At 36.3% G+C, this 24,527-nt stretch overlaps 3 protein-coding genes across 3 annotated transcripts; all 3 read left to right on the forward strand.

The window, feature by feature from the left end:
• The first annotated feature begins 3,737 nt into the window (after window positions 1-3,737).
• On the forward strand, window positions 3,738-4,661 carry LOC101970373 (olfactory receptor 5B3). Its single transcript, XM_005331664.2, has one exon. The coding sequence runs from the start codon at window positions 3,738-3,740 to the stop codon at window positions 4,659-4,661; it is 924 nt and encodes a 307-aa protein (XP_005331721.2).
• A 12,965-nt stretch (window positions 4,662-17,626) lies between these two features.
• Window positions 17,627-18,553, forward strand: LOC101970667 (olfactory receptor 5B3). The gene has a single exon (XM_013361272.3). It carries the CDS (start codon window positions 17,630-17,632, stop codon window positions 18,551-18,553), a length of 924 nt encoding a protein of 307 aa, XP_013216726.2. The 5' UTR covers window positions 17,627-17,629.
• Window positions 18,554-22,917: 4,364 nt separating this feature from the next.
• On the forward strand, window positions 22,918-23,844 carry LOC106144630 (olfactory receptor 5B3). The gene has a single exon (XM_013361277.2). The coding sequence runs from the start codon at window positions 22,921-22,923 to the stop codon at window positions 23,842-23,844; it is 924 nt and encodes a 307-aa protein (XP_013216731.2). The 5' UTR covers window positions 22,918-22,920.
• The last annotated feature ends 683 nt before the right edge of the window (window positions 23,845-24,527 follow it).

Consider the following 24,527-nt stretch of genomic DNA (forward strand, 5'->3'; position numbering starts at 1 on the left):
CAGGCATCTCTGCAACTCCTCAAGTAAGGTGGTGCTGCTTTTGGTTTACTTTTACTTATGAAATATATCAAATAAGTACTATTTAGAAAATCATAAAAATACTTTAAATATGAGATTGGAGGTTTAATATTTGATTATATTTTTAAAGTTACTTCACATATATGAGTTATACAATGAAATGAAACTATCCAGGTAGAATAACAATATGATATCTGTCAGTGATAACATATATTCCATATGCTTTCATAATGTACAATCATTTCTATTTTGACCCACAGAGAGATCAATTTTACGAAAATCCTAAGAACAGAAATGTGCCACCATGTCTTGTTACCACCTTACTTTAAAAGGCTTCATCATCTCAAAATCTGGAATATCAGGCTTCAAAATGCTCAGGTGATCATGCTGTTATTTTTCAAACATTGTAATGTAACAGCAATATTCACATCTATTTAGAGATATTTCTCCTGTAGGAACCATTATCTTAAACACTATTTAATTTTAGAATAATTTTGCAGGTGCTGACTCTTTTCAAAGTTAGTGCAGAATGCTGCCATATGACACTATTGAAAGCCTAGCTACGGCTCACAAAAAGATCCAAGTCCTAATTATGATACCTTTCAATGTTACTGTATGTGGCTCCAAAGAACTTTGCAGATGAGATTAAATTAAGGATTAAAAAAAAAAAAGAAAGACAAGCACAGTGGTGCATGCCTGTAATCCCAGTAGCTTGGGAGGCTGAGACAGGAGGATCCTGAGTTCGAAGCCAGTCTCAGCAACAGCAAGGCTCTAAGCAACTCAGTGAGACCCTTATCTAAATAAAATACAAAATAGGGCTGGGGATGTGGCTCAGTGGTTGAGTACCCCTGAGTTCAATCCACAGTAACCAAAAAACAAACAAAAAATTTAAAAAATGAGAAATCATTAGGTTTCACGCATAGCCTAAATGCTATCCTCTATATTCTTACAAAAATACAATCAGAAAGATATAGGAAGTGAGGGAAAAAGGAGTTGGCTATGTGAACTCAGAAATAATAAGCTATAGTGTGCCAGTAACCACAGCAGGAGGTATAGGCAAGAAATGAAGTGTCTCCTGGGGCCTGTGAAGGGACAGGGCTCCAAAGACCCTTGGTTCCAGTCTACTGACATTGCTGTGGACTTCTAGTTTCCAGACCTGAGAAAGGATAAACACTTTCATTGTAAGCCTCAAAGATTGTAGCAGCCAAAGGACACTAACAGAAATCCTGGTTTCTTCTCTGCCCTATATTTCATTTCTCCCAGGTGTGTGTTTGAGAGAATTCACCAGAGAAGTCATATATTCCTGGGATTTTTTTGTTGGAAAGTTATCTACTAATAATTTAATTTCTTCATCTATTATAGGTATATTCAGATGTTTTTTTTCCATTCCCTGGAATTGGTTTTGTTACTGTGTGCATTTACAGGAGTTTGTTTGTTTTTCAATTTATGTTGTCTAGGATGTTGTTGTACAATTATTTTTTTACACTATTGTATTATAATCTTTCTCATAAGGACATTCAAACAACAGCAGAACCATTTGAATAGAAACAGTTTATTATTGTCAGAGGCAGAGGGTTGGAGCAGTTATCAAAGGGATGGTCAGATGGAATGCGTTAGGTGATTGCAGAAGGACCATATATTTAATGGGACCATGAATTTGACAAAATTCTTAGAACTCTACAGTAAAACCCAAGGGTATTACTGTATGTAAATTATGCATTAGTTAAAAAAGTAGAAATAGTACAAAAGCACACACATATATTAAAACTAATCAGCTTGCTCCCCACAGACAGATTAATTGCTTCTTCCCTAGGAAAGTCACATCAGGAGCTCCAGGTGGACTCTTGGGGACCATCTGCAAAGGTCTCAGGTCTATATAATTCTCTCCAAATCTCCATGTATTCACCTCTGAAATCCCAACATGACTCAATAGTACCTGTTTAGGCCAGAAGAAAATGCTTCATTGGGCATCATTTGCTCATCTGAATGACAATCATTGTTAGTGCAAACAGACCTCCTTCTCACTTGAGGACTTGCTGTGAACCTTTACTTGTGGACAGAGAAATATTCAAAGATAAAAATCATTTTGTTTTTGTTTTACACATACAATTCTGTGAATTATTGGGGAGATGTTACCTTATCATGTTTATTAATGCAAATAGGAAGACACAAATGAATCTTTCGTGTAGAGGGAAAGAATTATTTGTAGATTCAGAACTTGGTCTTCGGGTTTATGTTCTTTCCTCCCTTTTTCCTGCATTAGAGAACTTGGAACCTTTGACCACCGCCTGAGACAGAGCTTCACTAATAGTAAGTATGACATATTGCAGGGCTGGCTGTAATTCCAGTCTCCCTGTTCTGGATTGATTGCTTTTTTTCTTTCCAGCCAAATGGTAAGTTTCTACATCCCATGAACATTTTAATGAGAAAGATAATCCATGCAAAATCTAAGGGGCAGCTACACGACTTAATTTAAAAGATAAAAAAAAACTGAACTGAGTCTATGGTATAAATGCAAAAATTTCTCTATGAAAGAATATAGAGAATTCATAGATAGGTATGTATAGATATTTGGATTAAGTTCTTAAATCGTCTGCATCACAAATGAACTAAACAGACATTTCTCAAAAGAAGAAATACACAATAGCCAACAAATATATAAAAAAAGTTCAACACCATTAGCAATTAGAGAAATATAAATCAAAACAGTGCTGAGATTCCATCTCACACTGGAAACAGCCTAGGTGTTTTTCAATTAGTCATCAAGAATATAAATAAGAATAAATGTTGGAGAGAATGTGGAGAAAAGACACACTTTTACACTGTTGGTGGGACTGTGAATCAGGACAATTGCAATAGAAATCAGTACATAGGCTCCTCAAAAGACTAGGCTTGAAAAAACACCAGAAGATCCAGCTATAACACTTCTTGGTGTTTACACTGAAGAATTAAAGTAATCTGACTATAAGGGCACATGCATCCCATGTTTTTAGCAGTACAATAAGCAAACTATGGAAACAGCCTAGGTGTTTATCACTGGATGAATAAAGAAATAAAATACAGTAGATATACACAATGGGGTTTTATTCAGCCATAAAAAGATGAAATTATGGCGTTTGCCAGAAAATGCATGGAACTAGAGTCCATCATATTATGGTGAGTGAAATAAGTCAAACTCAGAAGGTTAAGGGTCATATGTATGTTTTCTCTCATGTGCGGAAGATAGAGAGAAAAAGGCAATGTAAAGCTGGGGGTGGATCTCCTAAAAATCAAAGGTAGATCAATAGAGAAAAGGTACAAAAGAAGGTAAGGGAGGGAAGCGCGGAATGCAGAGGAGTGATATTGACCAAACTATGTTGTTATATTGTGTGCACGCATGAACATGTAACAACAAATCTCATCAAGTTGTACAACTATAATGTGTCAACTAAAAATTAGAAAAAAATAATCTGCATCTCTGTTAACAAGTGTAGAAGGACTTAAAATTGGGAATAAGATTCATAAGGAGTCTTTGATTTCATAGAATTTAACCCTGTATGCAACTAATGTAACACATTTAGCTTTCAAGCCCACAATTTTTCAGGAGAATCTTAAATAAGATATTGGGACAAAGAAATAATGTATATTTCATACATACTATTTATTTCAATTCAACCTTTACTGTTTTGTCCCTTTTTTGTTATGGCTGTAGAACATCTAGAGATTCTCAGACAACGTTGATGGAGAACAGGACAGAAGTGACACACTTCATCCTGCTGGGACTGACCAAGGACCCAGGTCTACAGCTTCCCCTCTTTGTGACCTTCCTCCTCATCTACACCATCACTCTGGCTGGGAACCTGGGGATGATCCTGCTGATTGTCCTGGACTCCCGTCTCCACACTCCCATGTACTTTTTCCTGGGCAACCTGTCTCTGGTGGACTTGTGCTACTCTTCAGCTGTCACTCCCATAGTCATGGCTGGGCTCCTTCCTGGAGACGAGGTCATCTCGTATGGTGCTTGTGTTGCACAGATGTTCTTTTTTACAGGTTTTGCTACTGTGGAAAATTTCCTGTTGGCCTCAATGGCCTATGATCGCTATGCAGCAGTGTGCAAGCCCCTGCACTACACCACCATCATGACGACACGTGTGTGTGTGTGTCTAGTGTTAGGTTGCTATATCTGTGGATTTTTGAGTGCCTCTATCTATGTTGGGGACATATTCAGTCTTTCATTCTGTAAGTGCAATGTTGTCCATCATTTCTTCTGTGATATTCCAGCAGTCATGGCTCTCTCTTGTTCTGGTAGCTCAGTGAATGAGCTGGTTCTTGTTTTTTTAGCCAGTTTTGTTATCTTTGTTGCTCTCTCAGTTATCTTAATATCCTATGTATTGATTTTTATCACCATCCTGAAAATGCACTCAGGAGCAGGACACCGGAAGGCTGTGTCCACCTGTGCCTCCCACTTCACTGCAGTCTCCATTTTCTATGGTACCACCATCTTCATGTACTTACAGCCCAGCTCCAGTCACTCCATGGACAGTGACAAGGTTGTTTCTGTGTTCTACACGATGTTTATCCCCATGCTGAACCCTGTGGTCTACAGCCTGAGGAACAAGGAGGTCAAGAGGGCATTCTCAAAGATTATTTTAGAAGCAAAATAATCATTAAGGTTTGGTTAAAATCATTTGGGGTGCATAATACTTGTTGGTTCCCTCAGATCTTGTCCATGTGCTGTGTTGCAGTTTATGACCCAGTTTAATTCAAGTTCCTTTATCTCTGCAGAAGACTGTGGTATAGAAAGAAGGAAACATTATATTCAGAGTCATAATTCCAGAATGAGAATATTTCTGATATATTGGTTTCTTCTTCTTGTCAAAAGCTTTTTTAAAGACATTGACGCATCTACTAATTTCCTGTGAAGTTTTCTACACATCAATGCAAAGATAGGTCAAATAATTGCATGAAAATACCTCATGGAAAAGAAGTGGAGACTGGTGTTTCATGGCCATATTTGCACATGGGTGTGCAAATTTTTCAGAATTGACTCATATGTGGCTATTTGTGGTGTTGAATCGAATGTATTTGTTGACTGTATTAAAGGATAAAAAGAGCCAGGAAACCATTCTACTGGGAGTGGCAGAGAGGATATTTCTGGAAGAGTACATTTTGAAGCAGTCACTATAGTAAAGAAGATCTGCTCCATCAATGTGGACGGTCATCATCCAATCCAGTGAGGGCTCAACCGAGCAGAACACAAAGGGGCAGAAGAGAAAACTGTCTTGTCTCTCTTAACCGAACATCCATGTTCTCTCTTGTACAATACAGCTAGTGTCTTTCAAGCCTCATTCTCCGAGATTTATGTAGTCACCCTCTGCCCCTCTGTCTTAGGCCTTTCCACTCACTGAGTTATAACACTAACTTTCCTGGTTCTCAGCTTTCTGGTAGCAGAATTGGTCCTTCTTCACCGTCATATTCACGATTCCACATCTGTTTCTATAATAAATCTCTTATATGTGCTTGCATGTCCAATTAATTGTTTCAGTGGAGACCCCTGACTAGTGCACTAGTACTTAGTGATCATAATTTAATATTTTGAGAACAAATAATAAATTGGCAAATAAAATATGTGTTTTTTATTTGCAAATTTTAACAAATAGATGCATAAATCTGTTGTCTTATGAATTAATATGTTGAGTCATTTGATGCAAAAATTTCATTTTTTAATATTCAAAGGAGATGTAACTAGAGTACCAGAGATATTAAGAAAAGTAAAAGCAGTTTTAATGTATTCATATATTATTGCCATTTTTCAGATTGTTGAAAATTTATATTGAGAACAAATAATGTTGTACATTTTTTTCAAATGCTTTGAAATTAATTCTGACCCTTTGGTTTTTTTTGCATTAGTTCAGTTTTGTTTTCTCTTGCTGTTCCCCCAGAGTTCTACCCCACCTCTTTGATTTTCTTGCTATTGCTTCACAACTTCACCGATTCTCTTTCCCCAGGGTCTTGGCAATAGCTGTTTCCTGTGTGGATGTTTTGTTTCCATTCAAGCCTTTGCAGATACATTACTTGTCATTGCGTCTTTCCCTGACCACCTTTGCAAACTAGTCACTCCCACTCACCACAAAAACTGTCTCCGATGCAGTTCTTCATAGATTTTATCAACCATTTAAAACAATATAGTTACCTACTTGTTTCTTATTTATCTTGCTTAACTAGAATATGAATTCCCCAAGAGCAAGGACTTTATCTGTTTTGTTCACAACATACTTACCAGTATCTGAGTAGGTGTCTGTTTCATAGAAGAGAATTATAAATATTTGTTAATAAAAAACTCAAGTAATATTGGAGTACTATTATACCAATATCTTGACCTTTGAAACAAAATAAAAATTGTTAATTATCTAGAACTATTACATATCTTGTTAGTTTTGTGAACCATGCTGTATAAAATTTTATAAATGAAAGATATGAACATTTTACCCACAGAACTCCAACATGTGGTAGAGATTGTGCTATATGCTGCACACATGCCATGTAATAATCTTCTCAAAAATTTCATGAGGATGGCAGGATATCATTATCTCTTATTCAAAAGAGAAGCTGAAATTTGAAGAGCCCCTATTCCTTATATGAATTTGAGACTAAGCAGAATGCATGCACAGGATATGTATTTAATCATAAAATGTGTTTGCATTAAAAATGTAATTAAATTAACCTACTAAAACATAGTTTGAGCAAGCTGCTGTGGTGTACACCTGTGTAATCCCACTAGCTAGGGAGACTGAGGCAGGAGGATTGCAAGTTCAAAGCCATTCTCAGCAATGGTGAGGTGCTGGGCAAATCAGTGAGACCCCATCTCTAAATAAAATACAAAATAGGGCTGGGGATGTGGCTCAGTGGTTGAGTGCCCCTGAGTTTAATCCCTGGAACCAAAAAAAGAGACAGTTTGAATAAGCAAATAATAATAATAATAATAATAATAGTAATAATAATAATAATAATAATAATAATAATAATAATAATAAAAAGTCCCAAGTGTGTATTTCTTACAAGAAATTTAATTCACCTCTAAGGATGTGGATACAAGGAAAGTGAAGCAATAGAATAAAATATTCCATGCAAAAAAAAAAGAAAGAAAGCAGGAGAAACTATGCTTATATTTGATAATACAGACTTCAATTTTTTTAAAAAAGTAAACAAAAAATAAGTAAGCACTCTATATATTGATAAATGTATCAATTCTGCAAAAGTAAATTAAAATTCTTAACATTTATGCACACAATATTGGAGAAGCAAATATGTAAAACAAATACTATTTGACATAAATGGACAGATATGCTCTAAAACAATAATTCCTGTGGGCTTTAACACTTTACTTTCAGCAATGGACAAATCATCCAGACAGAAAACCAACAAGGAAACAGCAGAATTAGATGCACTCAAGATCAAATGGACCAAATGGACATCTATTGACATTTTATTACACAGCTGCAATATACACATTCTACTTATCAACACATCAGCATTCTTCGAGATAATTATATCATAGGCCACAGATAAATTTTCTACGAAATCTTCAAGATTGAAATTGCATTGAGTGCTTTTATTTTTACCACAAAGCAATAAGCTAGAAATTAGTAACAATAGTTTGGAAAAATACACAGGTACATGAAAATTAAACAATCTAATCTTTACAACCAATGTGTTAATAAAGTAATCAAGAAGTGAAGTTTTAAGTATACTGAAATAAGTAAAAATTGAGATACAAAATACCAAAACCTAACAGATACAGCTAATGCAGTTCTGAAATGAAAGTTCATAAAAATCAATGTCCACATTAAAATAAAGCAGAAGAATCTTAAATAAACAACTTACATATCCTGTTATTATAGATACAATTATAGATACAATTCAAAGAACTAGGGAAACAAAGACAAAACAAACCAGAAAAGAAATAATACATGTCAAAGCAGAAGAAAATGAATTAGAGATTTAAAAAAAAAGAAAAGAAAAGAAAATTCCAGCAACCAATATAACAAAGAGCTGGTTCTTTAAAAGGTAAACAAAATAGATGATTCGTTGACTATAGAAACTAGGAAGAATAGTGGCTATTCTGAATGCAGTAGTCATCCCAATTTATCTTTCAGAAGATCAATCACTGATGTGTAAGAATGCAATTGATTCATGGGTGTTAATTTTATATCCTGTTTCGTTGACAAAACCATTTATGAGTTCTAGAGGTTTTCTGGTGGAAGTTTTGGGGTCTTCTAAATATAGAATCATATTGTTGGCAAATGGTGAAAGATCTCTACAATGAAAACGATAGAACACTAAAAATAGAAATTGAAGAAGACCCTAGAAGATGGAATTACCTCCTCCCATGTTCTTGGATAGGCAGAATTAATGTGAAAATGGTCATATTACCAAAAGCACTATACAGATTAAATACAATTCTTATTAAAATCCCAGTGATGTTCTTCATAGAAATAGAATAGCAGTCATGAAATTCATTTAAAAAAATAAGAGACCCAGAATAACCAAAGCAATTCTTAGCAGGAAAAGCAAAGCGGGAGGCATCGTAATACTGGAACTTAAATCATACTACAGAGCTATAGTAACAAAAATGACATGGTATGGGCACAAAAACAGACATGTAGACCAGAATAGAGGACACAGAAACAATAACCACATAAATACAGCTTTATCATACTAGATAAAGGCACTAAATATACATTGGAGAAAAGATAGCCTCTTCAACAAATGATGCTGGGAGAACTGGAAATCCATATGTAGCAAAATGAAAATTAAACCCCCATCTCTCACTCTGCATGAAAATTAACTCAAAGTCAATCAAGGACTTAGGCATTAGACCAGAGACTCTGTGCCTATTAGAAAAAAAAAAAGTAGATCCAAATCTCTATCATGTCAGCTTGGGAATTAACTTCCTTAACAAGAATACTAAAGTGCAAGAAGTAAAATAAAAAATCAATAAGTGGAATGCAATCAAACTAAAAAGCTTCTTTGGAGCAAAAAAAAATCAATAATGTGAAGAGAAAGCTACAGAATGGGAGAGAATCATTGCCACCTGCACCTCAGATAGAGCAAAAATCTCCAGGATACATAGAGAACTCAAAAAAACTTAACATCAATCAATCAATCAATCAATCACCCAATCAACAAATGGGCAAAGGAACTGAACAAGCATTTCTCATAAGAAGAAATATGATTGGTCAACTAATATATGAAACATGTTCAAAATATCTAGCAGTTAGAGAAAATTTAAATTAAAACTACACTGAGGTTCTATCCACCTCACTCCAGTCAGAATGGCTATTATCAGGAATACAAGTAACAATAAAATGTTGGTGAGGATGTGGGGGAAAAGGAACACTCATACATTGCTGGTGGGACTGCAAATTGGTGCAACTACTCTGGAAAGCAGTATGGCGATTCCTCAGATAACTTGGAGTAGAACCACTATTTGGCCCAGTTACCCCTCTCCTCAGTTTATACCCAAAGGACTTAAATCAGCACACTACAGTGATGCAGCCACAACAATGTCTGTAGCACTCAATTCACAATAGCTTAATTATGGAGCCAACCAGTTGCCCTTCAACAGATACATGGATAAAGAAAATGTGGTATATATACACAATGGAATATTACTCAGCAAAAAGAAGAATAAAATTATGGCACGTGCTGGTAAGTGGATGAAACTGGAGAAATATCATGCTAAGTGAAATAAGCCAATCCCCCAAACCAAAGGCCAAATGTCTCTTTGATGTGTGAATGCTAACTCACAATAAATGGGGGTGGGTTTTAGGGAAGAATAGAAGTACTTTGGATTAGACAAAGAGGAATGAAGGGAAGGGTGGGAGATTGGGAATTAGAAAAATAGTAGAGTGAATCAGATACTAGTGTCCTATGGGCATATATGATCACACAACTAATGTTATTCTACATCATGTGCTGTGGAGGTGGTGACAGAGTCTATAATTGTCTTGTGGCTGTTGTGCACCTGCAAACGCTGGGAATTTCCTGTACAAAAAGTATGGGTCAAGATTGCTATGGTGAAACTCTGCCTACGGAGGCTCTATGTAAAACACAGAAGCTGTGTCTGTCTTGGTCTTGATCTCAGACACCAGTTCCAAGTGATAGAGGATTCTGAGCATAGCAAGATAACCACAATATTTCACCAGTGCTGTGACCTCCAAGCCTTCTTGTTTAATAGAAACTTTGGTCAATGGGCTTCTTGGGTGCCACAGGAAGCTCCTAGCATTGCAACAGTGGGATAGCAACAAAAATGTCTCTAGTCCTATAACTTTCTAGTGTACAAGGAACAATCCCTATATAGTCTTTAACTTCGGATTGTGAGACACTACATAATAAAAGTGTAGAGCCAGAGCCAGATCAGTCATTGCTTCTCCATCAGAGACCAGTGTCCCACCTGATCCCATTTCTCTCTCTCTCTCTCTCTCTCTCTCACTCTCTCTCTCTCTCTCTGTTTTCTAATCCCCACTGCCCCTCACTGGTATCTGAATTAACAGCTGTGCAGGTCTCAGCAATGTACAACTGGAAGTAGAAGAAGTTATACTCCATATATGTATAATATGTCACAATCATACATTACACAGTTATGCATAACTAATAAGAACACATTTTTTAAAAAATTAGGATAAATAGAGAAGATATAAATAAATAAAATCAGAGATGAAAAAGAAAACTGTAAAACAGACTCTTTCTTCAGAAGCACAAAAACTTAATATTGATTAATGTGAAAAACTACACACTAGGAAATTTAACAGCTTTTAAACATGAACAGATTCCTGGACACAGATATTAAACAAGTGTGAATAATGAAGTAATAGAAATTCTGAACCTACCAATAGCAAAGAATATTACCGAATCAGTTATAAAACATCTCACACCAATTAAAATGTCTTCATTGTAGTTTTATAGCAAAAATAACTATTAACAGTTCTCCTTAAATTATTCCAAATACGTAAAAGGAAGGAATTCTTCCAAATACATTATATGAAACTGACATTACTCAGATACCAAAACCAGGTAAAGACACAACGAAAAATTATTAAAAGAGGCCAATATTCTTGATGAACATATATCAAAATACTTGAAACACTAGAAAATTGATTCCAGTAGCATATTTGGAAGATTATTCACCATGGTCAAGTGGGATTAATCCAGAAATGCAAGAAAAGTCAACATATACAAATCAATAAACATAATAAACTGTTAACAGAACAAAGAGCAAAAACCGATATGATCATCTCAATATATGCAAAAAATCGATAAAATGTGTAACCTCTTTTCATTAATAAAATGCTGAACAAATTAGGTATAGAGGAAACATAACATGATAAAGGCCATTTGTACCAAGCCCACAGCTAACATTGAACTGAAGGGGGAAAAGCAGAAATCTTTCTCTGTCTAATCTGGAACAAGGCAAGAGTGACCACTTTCATCACTTTTATTCAACACAGTGTTGGAAGTTCTAGACAGAACAATCAGGCAAGAGATATGAATCCCCTGTCAGAAAAGCAGCTAGAAGAGATATTCTTCCATTCAGTGGGTCCTTTTTTCACATTACTAATTATATTCCTTGCTGTGCAGAAGCTTTTTAATTCAATATCATCCCATTTATTAATTCTTGCCATTATTATTGAACTCTAGGGGTCCTATTGAGAAAGTTGTTGACCTTGCATTTTCTTTCAGCAGCTGCAGAGTTTCTGATTTAATTCCCAGGTCTTTGATCCACTTTGAGCTACTTTTTGTGCAGGGCAAGAGATCAGGGTCTAATTTCATTCTTCTACATGTAATAATCAGTTTTCCCAGAACCATTTGTTTAAAAGGTTGCCTTTTCTCCAATGTGTTTTTGGCACCTTTGTCAAGGATCAGATGACTGCATAGGTGTGGGTTTGTCTCTGTGTCTTCTATTCTGAATTTTTTATTTATGTGTGTTTTGAAGGCCAGTACCATGAAGTTTTTGTTATTCAGACTCTGAAGTATGATTTGAAAGTCAGGTATTGTGATGCCTCCAGTGTAGTGTTTTTTTGTTTGTTTGTTTTTGGCTTAGAATTTCTTTGGCTATTCTGAGTCTTTTATTCTTCCAAATGAATTTTTAGACTGTTTTTTGTCTAGTTCTGTGAAGAATGTCATTGGTATTGTGTTGGAAGGTTGCACTGAATCTATATATTGCTTTTGGTAGTATGGTCACTTTAGCACTATGTTCTGCCTATGCATGAACATCTTCATTCCCTCTTCCAAGGTCTTTGATTTTTTCTTTTTAATCTTCTATAGTTTTCATGGTAGACGTCTTTCACTTTCATGTTTAGATTCGATCCCATTTTCTTTTAGGCTATTATATATGGGATTGTTTTCCTGATTTCTTTCTCAGCAGATTCATTGTTGGTAAGTAGGAAAGCTATTGATTGTTGTATGTGGATTTTATAACCTGCCATTTGCCAAATTTATTTATTAGCTCTAGCAATCTTTTGATGGAGTCTTTTTTAATCTTCTAGATAAAAGATTATATCACCTGTAAGCAGTGATAATTTGACTTCTTCCAGTCACATTTTTGTTCATTTTATTTCCTTCTCTTGCCAAATTGCTCTGGCTAGTGCTATATTGGATTGAAGTGGTAAGAATGGACATTCATCTTCTGTCCCAAATTTTAAAGTAAATGCTTTTGGCTTTTCCCCATCTACTGTGAGGTTGGCTTTGGGTTATTCATGTATAACCTTTATGATATGGAGGTACATTCTTTCTATCTCTAGTTTCTTCAGTGTTTTTATCTCTAATTTTATCATAGGTGCTGAATTTTGTTGAAGGCCTTCTCTGTATCTATTGAGATGACTACATGATTTTTGTCCTCAATTCTATTCATGTGATGAATTACATTTATTGATTTCTGTATATTTAGCCATCCTTGCATTTCTGGAATAAAACCCACTTGATTTGGGGTTTAATATGTTCTTAACATGTTGTTGAACATGATTTGCTGATATTTTATTGAGTATTTTTGCATCTAGTTTCATGAGGGATATCGGTTTGTAGTTTACTTTCCTTGACATGTCTTTCTTTAGTTTTGGTATGAGTGTGGTACTGGCTTCATAGAATGAGTTTGGAAGTGTTCTGTCCCTTTCTATTTCATGGAATGATTTGAAGAGTACTAGCATTAGTTCTTCTTTAAAGGTTGGGTAGGATTCAATTGAGAATCAGTCTAATCCTGGGCTTTTATTTGTGGGAAGGTTTTTCATTACTGTTTGTATCTCATTGCTAGTTATTGGTCTGTTTAGATTTTCTATGTCCTTGATTTAGTTTTGGCAGATAATAGGTGTCTAGAAATGCATGCATTTCTTCTGGGTTTTCCAATTTATTGGAGTATAACCTTTCAAAATAGTCCTTAATGATCTACTGGATTTCTGTGATGATTTCTCCTTTTTTATCTCTAATTTTATTAACGTAGGTTTATCTATCTTGTTTATCTTTTCAAAGAATCAACTTTTTTTCATTGATCCCATGGATTTTTTTTTTTTAATCTCAATTTCACTGACTTCAGCTCTGATCTTAATTATTTCTCTTTTTTTTCCCCAATGGTTTGTTCTCATTTTTAAGGGCATTAATGTGTTTTTTTATTGGGAAATTTTCTGATTTTCTTATATAGGCACTCACAGTTAAAAACTTTCCTCTTAGAACTTCCTTTACGGTGTTCAAGAGGCTTTGGAATATTATATTTTCATTTGAGTGTAAGAAGTTTTTTGGTTTCTCCCTTGATTTTTTCCTGTCACCCATTCATCATTCAAAAGTGTATTGTTTAATCTCCAATTGTTCATGTAGTTTCTGTTTTGTTGATTTATAATTTCATTTCATTATGATCTGATAGGAAACAAGGAATTATACCCCTTTTTGATATTTGTTCCGAGTTTCTCTGTGGACTGAAATATGGTCTATTTTGGAGAATGTTCCATGTGCTGCAGACAAGAAAGTGTTCTCAGATCTTGTTGGATAGAATGTTCTACAGATGTCTGTTAAGTTCCTTTGATAGAATATTTTTTCAGGTCCAAAGAGTCTCTACTAGGTTTATGTCTGAATAACCTATCTAACGGTGAGAGAGTTGTGTTGAAATCACCTCGAATTATTGTACTGGTGTCTATCTGAGGCTTCAATTTGAGTTGGGTCTTATTTATGTAATTACTTGTGACCATGTTTGGGCTATAAATTTATTATTATTATTATTATTATTATTATTATTATTATTATTATATTTTTCTTAGATTGTTCTCTCTACCAGTATGAAGTAGCCTTCTTTGTCTCTTCTGATTAGTTTTGGTTTGAAGTCTGCCTCATTGGACAAAATTCTTGTACATTAAAAATAACCAGATTAATCCCCACAGACAGACGACCTGCTTATTTCCTAGGAAAATAGGATCAGAAGCAGTAAATATTCTCATGGGGGTAAACTTCAGAGGCCTTTATTTTGTATAATTATCTCTAGACTGCCACATATTCACCTCTGAAATCCCAACGTGAGTCAAAATTACCTATTTTAGAAAGAAAACTTTACATAAGTGCTTCATTGGACATTTATTCACCAGAATGACAATCATTGTGAGCACATTCAGGCCTTCTTCTGACCTGAGGATTTGGTAGAGTGAGCTTTCAGCCATGGTCAGGGAGATACTCAAAGATAAAAATCATGATGATATACTTTAAAATAGCAAACTTCTACAGGAGATTTTTTAGGCCTCCTTTAGTCTCATTTAAGACACAATTCTGTGATTATGGGAGAAACATTACCTTATCACATTTAATATACAAATGAGGAGGAGACAAATGACTGTTTCAATGAAATAGAAATAGCTAATGTTAGATTTAGAAGTTGATTCATAATATTGTTCTTTTCTCCATTTTCCCATGTTTTAGAGAACTTGGAACATTTTGACTGCCACCTGAGACAGAAGTCCGCTAATACCACTGTGCCATAATCCATGGCTGATTTTGTGATTGGATTGATTCTTATTTTTCCTCCAGAAAACTGGTAAGCTCTGTATTCCATAGATAATTTGGTAAGATGTGTAATGCACGTAAAGGCTGTGGGGAAGACATACATACCATGACTTATCTTAAAAGAGAGATAGAGGTTTCATTATGTTTAAAAAATATGTGTAAGAGCACAGCATAAATACAAAACTCCAAAGAAGAGGGAGTTTAGAATTTCTCATGGCAAATTATCTTATATCTTAAAAAATATGAACAAAAATATAAGACACATGATGCTCTGATTGATTCAGTTATACTTTCTTCTCATATTATCTTCTCATTATAGGTAACAAATAAACAAATGCTCAGAAGAGTCAAATGGTCCTGTTTTAAGCTACAAAATGGTCCTAAATAAATTGCCAATGTCTGAACTGTGTTGTAACTCCCCCTATAATCCCATGATTACTACTGCTAGCACCTTTACCCATGTGGAGCATAGACTTTTGGTTGGGTTGAAGGAGCAAAAAAACTCTTGAATGTATCTCCTACTAACAGTGTAAATTTAGTTATTACATAACTTCTCCAATTTTAAATTTTCTAACAATGAAATAAGAATAATAATTCCACCTGCCCCCCCCAACACATTTATATGTAAAGTCCTTTCCACAGGTTGTAGAACAGAGTGTATGTTAAAGGTGGACCTGGGTATTAAAAGTCTGCAGTAAATGTGTTCAGGGGTTGACTTGTAAAGTGCAGTTGCCAGAGACTTTGGAGTTTAAGGGTAGGGAATAGTGGTTAGTATTGGGTGAATATCTTTTATAAACTACAGCTCCAATAAAAAAAACTTAAAATACTGTTACTACATGAGAACAGATTTAAATAAAGCCCTTTAGAATGTTGGACTTGCCACCCAAACAGATCAGAGAGCCCATAAAACGGGAATCTTCCAGTGCTTCTCTCTGTGGTTTGGCTATGGCATGACAGTAAGGAAAGAGCAAGTTTAAGAAAAATGAATCCTTTTCCCAAACTGAAATGTGAATTTTAAGGAAGAAATTTTTAAAAGAAATGGTTCACATGGAACTGCAAGAGCAGTAATCACACACTTGGAGTAAGGACTGGCTGAGAAATTCAGAGAACACAGAAAACCTCATAGCCCCAAGAGGAAGAAAAGGCAAGTTGAAGAGAGAAGCTTCAAGACTTTCAACTCATCCACGACTGAAACCCTGCACTCAGCACATACCTTGACCCAAACTTATTTAATCCTTATGATGATATCTGAAAGTAGATCTCATGACTGGCTTCATTTTGCAGATGGAAATAGGATTTTCATGGAGTTAAGTTAGGACCAAGGATGGTAAGATTGATATGTGTCTCTTCCAAGAACCTAAGCTCCACATCTACTCAATCTGGTGATGAGCTTCTCAGAATTGCTGTGCAGCTGGGACATGCTCCCATTTATCCCACCACTTCTATGCATGGGGATGTGCTATGATGATTCAGGAATTAGACTGATCTACACTTTTAACCACATGATTGTCAATATGTGTTCATGAGTTATTGGTAACAACCATGATATTGTGGGAAAAATTTAAATGCAGTTCAACGCTTGTTAATTCGTTTAGATTCTTTTTGGTTGAACTGGTCATTTCACTCATGGTTGGTTGTCATCTTGATTGTTTCTCCTCTAAGGAGAGTCAAATATAGTGACAAAGATGTAATGATCACCTACTGAATCACTCAGTTCACTATGAAACCTGAGACACTGAACAAAGAAGCCAAGGAGCAATTGTAAATGTATTAAATATAACTTGATTCAAATTCAGTTTAGAGCATTAGACTTAGAAACCAGTAAACATTAGTTAAATGTTGGCATGGGCCAAGGTAGAGACTGACTTACAATGCCTGTCTAAATATGAGTGAATTTCTAAACCTCTTGTTCTTAATTTGCGTGAGTGTAGCAAATTCCTAACATTGTTGAGAGGAGATAGAGAATGCACATCTAAATTGTCCATGTCAGGTCTTGACAGTTGAGGAACATGTAGGCTTTTCAGTATTTCTTGGCTCAGGGGACATGAATGGGCTGATAGATTCATCCATATGAGTCATTTGTTCAAGTTATTAAATCGAGTACATCTTAGAAACAATTTACAAAATTTTAAATTGGACAGATGATTCATAAAAATTCTTCACATTCATAACATTTAATTCCATGTGTAATTAATGATTTAAATTTGTCTTTCAATCCCATGCTTTTTCTGAAGAAACTCAAAAGTAGAAGTAGTGGGACAAAGAAATAATATATCTTCAACTTTTACTTTCCAACTTCATTAATTTTGTTGTAATTTTGTTCACTTTTTGTCATGGCTATAGAACAACATTGTTGTTTGAGATTCTCAAACAACAATGATGAAAACAGGACAGAAGTGTACATGCTTAAAGCACTAAATTTGATTTTCAAGCCCATTTTTATCCGCCCTGGAGAATCTCAATGTACACAGTTGTAGCCACAGTGAAAAAAATATCTTGCACTTAAACTTTTTCATTTAGTTGAATTCCTTTATTATTTTGTTTTTCATATTTTCCTCATGGCTGTAGAAGATCTAGTGATTCTCAGATAACCTTGATGGAGAACAGGACAGAAGTGACACACTTCATCCTACTGGGACTGACCAGGGACCCAGGTCTGCAGCTCCCCCTCTTTGTGACCTTCCTCCTCATCTACACCATCACTCTGGCTGGGAACCTGGGGATGATCCTGCTGATTCTCCTGGACTCCCGTCTCCACACTCCCATGTACTTTTTCCTGGGTAACCTGTCCCTGGTGGACATTTGCTACTCTTCGGCTGTCACTCCCACAGTCATGGGTGGGCTTCTTCCTGGAGATGAAGTCATCTCCTACAATGCTTGTGCTGCTCAGATGTTCTTTTTTTCAGGTTTTGTTACTGTGGAAAATTACCTCTTATCCTCCATGGCCTATGATCGCTATGCAGCCGTGTGCAAGCCCCTGCACTACACCACCACCATGACAACACATGTGTGTGTGTGTCTAGTGTTAGGTTGCTATGTCTGTGGATTTTTGAGTGCCTCCATTTATATTGGGGACACATTCAGTCTTTCCTTCTGTATCTTCAATGTGGTCCATCATTTCTTCTGTGACATTCCAGCAGTCATGGCTCTCTCTTGTTATGGTAGACAAGTGAATGAGCTGGTTCTTGTCTTTGTAGCCAGTTTTGTTATCTTTTTTGGTCTGATTGTTATCTTAATATCCTACATATTCATTTTCATCACCATCCTAAAGATGCGCTCAGGTGCAGGACACCGGAAGGCTATGTCCACCTGTGCCTCCCACTTCACCGCAGTCTCCATTTTGTACAGCACTGTTATCTTCATGTACTTACAGCCCAGCTCCAGTCATTCTATGGACAGTGACAAAATTGTTTCTGTGTTTTATACTATGATCATCCCCATGCTCAACCCTGTGGTCTACAGTCTGAGGAATAAGGAAGTCAAGAGCGCATTCTCAAAGATTGTTTTGAAGGCAAAATAATCTCTTGGATTTTGATTAATACATTCTGGGATGGGATGCACATTTTCTGGATTTATTCCTCTCAGAACTTTGCCAAGTAAAGTGTCACATTTTAAATGCCACACTAAATTCAAATTTCTTAAGTGATAATTTTACTTCTGCAGACTGTCTAGAAAAAAAAAAGAAACATTATATCCAGAATCATAATATCTGAATGAGAATATTTATGATAAATTGGGATCTGCTTGTTAAACCCCTTATTAAAATGTTTGATATATCCAATCGTTTTTCATGCAATTAAAAAAAACCACTTATCAATGCAAATATATGTATAATGAATGCATAAAGAAGTCCACAAACAAGCAAATTGCATGCAGTTGTCCAATGAGGACATCTACACCTGGTTGTGAAAAATTTTGTTTGCAGTTAATTTTGTTGTTAATTTTTCTATATTAAGAGATACCCAGATAGCCAGCAATAGTTTTCTTTGTGTGTCTGTGAGGATACTTATAACATGTGTGGGGGAAATACAAAGAGACACAGAGAAAAGATGCAGAGGCAGGAAAGATGGCTGCTCATCCAAGTTTATTTATACCAATAGGTTACATTTGGTCATTAGTCATGACTACATTATTGTTTATTATATCAGTAAGATTGCATATTCCACAATTACATTCTTCAGTTACAATATGAAATGTTAGGAGCTTTATGCATTCTCAAGAAAGTCCATTGTTTAAAGTTACTGTTAAATGGACAGGTTCAGGTACAGCAGAGCTTGGTGAAACATGGTTTTCTAACAAGAGAGTTTCTTCATTCCCAGGAGCTGTGTGTCTGTGATCAAGGTCAAGGCTGATCAGACTGTAGCACAGAGCCTCCTCATGAAGGGAATTGCTACAGCAATCAGGCATTCCGTGTCTTTGCACAGAAGCTTCCCCAGCCACCAAGCATGCCAGTCATGAAGCCATCAGAGACCCAATCGCAAACACAGAACCCCTTACAAAAATGACTACTGTTTGAGTGATAGCTTAGGAAAGAAGGTGTGCCTTCGTCATTGTGTGTGACCATCATCTAGTCATTGAGGGTTTGCATGTAGAACAAAAATAGGGAAAGAGCCAATTGTTTCCACTCTCTCCCTTAGGTGGTTCACCCAGGCTTTCTTACTCTTGGACCTCAGAGTCTCAGGACCTCATTGTACAAGACTTACACAGGCACACCTCTGCACCTCTTTCTCAGGTCTTTGCACTCACACTGTGTTACACACCCAGCCTTCCTGGTTCCTGACTTGCAGATAGCAGAGCTGGCACTGATTTACTTCCACAGTCACATGATTCCATAGCCACAATAAATCTCCTCTTGTGCACGTTTCCATATCCTGCTGCTTGTTTCCCTGGGGGTTCTGACCTATAGACTAAAGCTTAATAATTCTAATTTAGTTTTCAGTTTGTGTATTTCAATATAAATTTATACATAGCATTTTTATCTTTTCCTACTACTGTAAGAGTCTGAATTGAAGAAAAGATTATTTTTATTTATCTATCTTTAATGTTTTTTGTTAGTGAATTACAGTTAAGCATAACAGGTGGATTACTTTTTGACACAATCATACATGTATGGAATATAGTTTGCTCAATTTTTGTTCCCAGTACTTCCTTTTTCCTTCCCTTCTTCTTTTTACCTGTTTCTCTTCTGCTATTTTACTGGTCTCCCTCCTATTTAGTTATTATTTTTTTCACAGGTGCTTTATAGATACACAGAAATGCAAAATTCACTGTGGTATGGGTATATAGTGCAAAGTATAATTTGGTCAATTTCATTCCACAGTTACTCCCTTCTCCAGTCCCTCCTCCCTTTCCATCAGTCCCCCTTCTCTATTCCTCTTATCTTTGTCCCCCCCACCATTTTCATGGCATTCCCTCTCCTTGCTTTTTTATTTTTATTTTTCTCTAGCTTTCACATATGACAGAAAAGTCAACCCTTGACTTAACTGAGTTTGGCTTATTTCACGAAGCCTGATGTCCTCTAGTTCCATCCATTTGCCAGCACATGTCATTATTTTATTCTTCTTTATGACTAAGTAAAAGTCCATTATGTATATAATACCACATTCTCTTTATCCACTCATCTCTTGACAGGGATCCAGGCTGATTTCATTGACTGAACTGGCGATCATTATGTCAAGTGGATTTAGCCAGACTAATATACAGTTAAGGAATAATATCATCCACGTGTAGAAACTTGAAAAGTCGATTTCAACGAGGTTGATGATTGAACAGTGGTTACCAAAGGCTAGAGAGAGTAGGGGGTGAGATGGAGGGAGAGGGAAAGTTTGAGGAAGTTCAACCTGATTTAAATATTACACAATTTGTGCCTGTGTAGAAAAATCTCATGGTGCCTAATCAATATATACAATTTTTAGTTTTTCATTTATGGTTTAGAACCAAATTTAATTTTTAAAATGAAATAACCAGCTCAATCCCTATAGGCATGTTAATTGCTTTTTTAGGGAAGCAGGATGAGGAGCTGCAGAAAGTCTCATGGGAAAAATCTCCAGAGGTCTCCAAGTCTGTATAATACTCTCCAGGTCTGCATGTATGAGTCTCTGGGATCCCAGTGACTCAGCAGCACATTGTTTCAGAGGGGGCTCCCTGCATTCCATGCCCCCCTGGTCACCACTTATTCATCTCAAGAGTAATAATTTGTTATTCTTGAGGCTTGAGGATTTGCTATGACCCCTCAGATATGATCAAAGAAAATATTGATAACAGGTTCTATGATTAATCTTTAAATATTCTTCACTGTGTGAGACATTTATAAACCTGATTTGATTCTTATTTATAATTACTAGCTGTGAACTACGGAGGAGAGTAATCTGATATTATTTTCTACAGGAGGAGGAAGTAAGGGGTTGTTCCTAAGGAACAGAGAGAATCCATAGTAGATTTAGAACTTGATCCTTGTTAATTCTATTTTATTATTTTGTTAGTGCATTACAGTTATGTACAATATTAGAGTTCATTTTTGCATAATTATACAAGCATGGAATATAGTAAATGTGTTCAGTGGTTGACTTGTAAAGTGAAGTTGCCAGAGACTTTGAAGTTTAAGGGTAGGGAATAGTGGTTAGTATTGGGTGAATATTATTTTCTCCAATTCAGTCCCCAGTACTTCCCCTTCCCTCTCTCAGACCTTTCCTCCACTGGTCTTCCTTCTATTTATTTATAATTTTAAAAATAAGATCTGATAGATGTCCATAAAGTTGGAATGCACTGTGACACATTCACGTGTACACAGCATAACTTGGTCTACTTTGTTCCTCCCTTACTTATCTCTCCTCATGTTTTCCTGCCTTAGGAAATTCAGAACCTTTGCTCACTGCCGGAAAAGAGACCCCCTGTGTCAGCACTTGTAGAATTTTCCATTGCTGATTTTCTAATTTCATACCCACTACTCTGGGCTGCCTGTTCTTTCACTTCCAGCAAAAAGGTAAGCTCTGTATTCCCTAAACATTCCAGTGAGAAGTGAAAGCCAGGCAGAAGCAGCGGGCTACCTGTGCCTGCTATGAGTTATTTAAAAACAGAAAGAAATGTTCTCAGAATGTTTCTAAAAACTAAGGAGAGTCTATGTGCAAACATCAAAACCTCTATCATGGGAACCTTAGTGATCATAGAACCAACCTTGCTTCTTTCTCAAAAAGACATGAGCAAACTAAGACAGATGAAGCTTTGATTGATTAGGGACTTTATCTCGTTCACTCTATATTTGGATGTCATCAAAGCTTAAAATGCTACCTAATCCATCATTTCCTTAGTTCATTGAGGAATCTCAAACAGAGATTAAACCAAGTAGTCCAGAGGTTGTTGCAAATTGAGTAAATTCAGTTGGATTTAAATTCACATAGAACATTATACATAGGAACCACTTACTATGGGTTACATTTTGGCCTGGGTTCAGAGCAGAGATGAGCAAATAATACTTGTGAGAATAAGACAAAAAGTCTCAACTTTGTGTGCTTCATAGTTTACATGTGTTTAATAAGTAACTAAACTCAAAATATTGATGATAGGAGACCATGAATACACATACACTGTGCCTACAGCAGTTCTTGGCAGCTGATCAACAAAAATCAGTTACTCTGACTGTGCTTAGCCAAGTAAGCCAAGACACAAGTCTTTTTAGCCAAGTATTAAATTGTGGATGGGTCAGTAAACAAATGCATAAAATAGTAAAACAGGGTAAACTATTTGGGTACAAGTCCATGCATTTCCTGGAGAATCTTGATGTAAAATGAAAAAATGCATCTTATACTTTCTGATTCAATTCAATGCTTTAACATTTGATTCCCTTTTTCTCAAGACTGTAAACCAACTAAAGATTCTCAGATAACATTGATGGAGAACAGGACAGAAGTGACACACTTCATCCTGCTGGGACTGACCAATGATCCAGGTCTGCAGCTTCCCCTCTTTGTGACCTTCCTCCTCATCTACACCATCACTCTGGCTGGGAACCTGGGCATGATCTTGCTGATTGTCTGGGACTCCCGTCTCCACACTCCCATGTACTTTTTCCTGGGTAACCTGTCTCTGGTGGACTTGTGCTACTCTTCAGCTGTCACTCCCACGGTCATGGCTGGGCTTCTTCCTGGAGATGAGGTCATCTCGTATGGTGCTTGTGTTGCACAGATGTTCTTTTTCACAACCTTTGCCACTGTGGAAAACTACCTGCTGGCCTCAATGGCCTATGATCGCTATGCAGCAGTGTGCAAGCCCCTGCACTACACCACCACCATGACAACTAGTGTGTGTATTGGGCTGATCGTAGGCTGCTATGTCTGTGGCTTTTTGAGTGCCTCAGTCTACACAGGGAACACGTTCATTCTCTCTTTCTGCAAAACCAATGTGGTACATCATTTTTTCTGTGATATTCCAGCAGTTATGGCTGTATCTTGCTCTGATGCACATATTAACAAGCTGGTTCTTATTTATGTTGCCAGCTTCACTGTCTTTTTTGCTCTTCTTGTAATCTCAGTATCCTACCTATTGATTTTTATCACCATCCTGAAGATGCGCTCAGGTGCAGGACCCCGGAAGGCTATGTCCACCTGTGCCTCCCACTTCACTGCCATTTCTATTTTCTATGGTACCATTATCTTCATGTATTTGCAGCCCAGATCCAGCCATTCACTGGATACTGCCAAAATCACATCTGTATTCTACACTCTGGTCATTCCAATGTTGAACCCTATGGTCTACAGCCTGCGGAACAAAGAGGTAAAGAAGGCTTTCACAAAGATTTTCTTGGAGGGTAAATAATCTTTAAAAAAAGTGTGACATTACTGCTTGTGATCCACAGCACCTTTACTGAGCCCTCTCAAATATTTCCACTTATTAAGTCACATTTTTAAAAATATAGTAAGTAGAGTTCTTGAAGTGATATCCTTGTCTTCACAATTCTGAAATCTAGACCAACTGAAACATTACATTCAGAATTTAATACTTGAATGATAAAAATATTTATGATATCTTGGTTGTGTTAGTGGAAATCCTTTTGGATTATTCCATCTTTTTCCATGCCAGTTTTTCTATCCCATGTCCTTAAAAAATGTATGTGCAATAAATACACCTAAATGCCCATGCGCTGTAGATGAGGATATCCTCCAATATATTTGGTAAATTTGTTGGAATTAAATGCAAGTGGCTACTTATTTATTTGTTATTTTTTCTGGATAAAGAAGTATCCAGACAGCTAGAGAAACCTTTTTCTTGGGGTATTTCCAAACACAGTACTTTTGAGGCAATAAACTTAACAAAGTGTATCTTCTCTCATCAATTTGGATAGCTACCATCCAACCCATTGAAGGCTCACCTTAGCAGAACAAATAGGTGAAGAAAGGAAACAATTTCCCCCCTCCTCTCTCTGTGTCTCTTCTTCAACTTGGATATGCAGGCTCTCATTCTTGGGCATCAGAGCGATTTGCTCTCAGAACTTTGGTCTC

This window comes from Ictidomys tridecemlineatus, chromosome 4 (genome assembly GCF_052094955.1).
Source record: "Ictidomys tridecemlineatus isolate mIctTri1 chromosome 4, mIctTri1.hap1, whole genome shotgun sequence".
Classification (NCBI taxonomy): Eukaryota; Metazoa; Chordata; class Mammalia; order Rodentia; family Sciuridae; genus Ictidomys; species Ictidomys tridecemlineatus.

What these genes read in the sequence shown, in the direction of transcription:
- LOC101970667 (XM_013361272.3), top strand. Translation starts at nt 17,630, where the DNA reads ATGGAGAACAGGACAGAAGTGACACACTTCATCCTACTGGGACTGACC.
- LOC101970373 (XM_005331664.2), top strand. Translation starts at nt 3,738, where the DNA reads ATGGAGAACAGGACAGAAGTGACACACTTCATCCTGCTGGGACTGACC.
- LOC106144630 (XM_013361277.2), top strand. Translation starts at nt 22,921, where the DNA reads ATGGAGAACAGGACAGAAGTGACACACTTCATCCTGCTGGGACTGACC.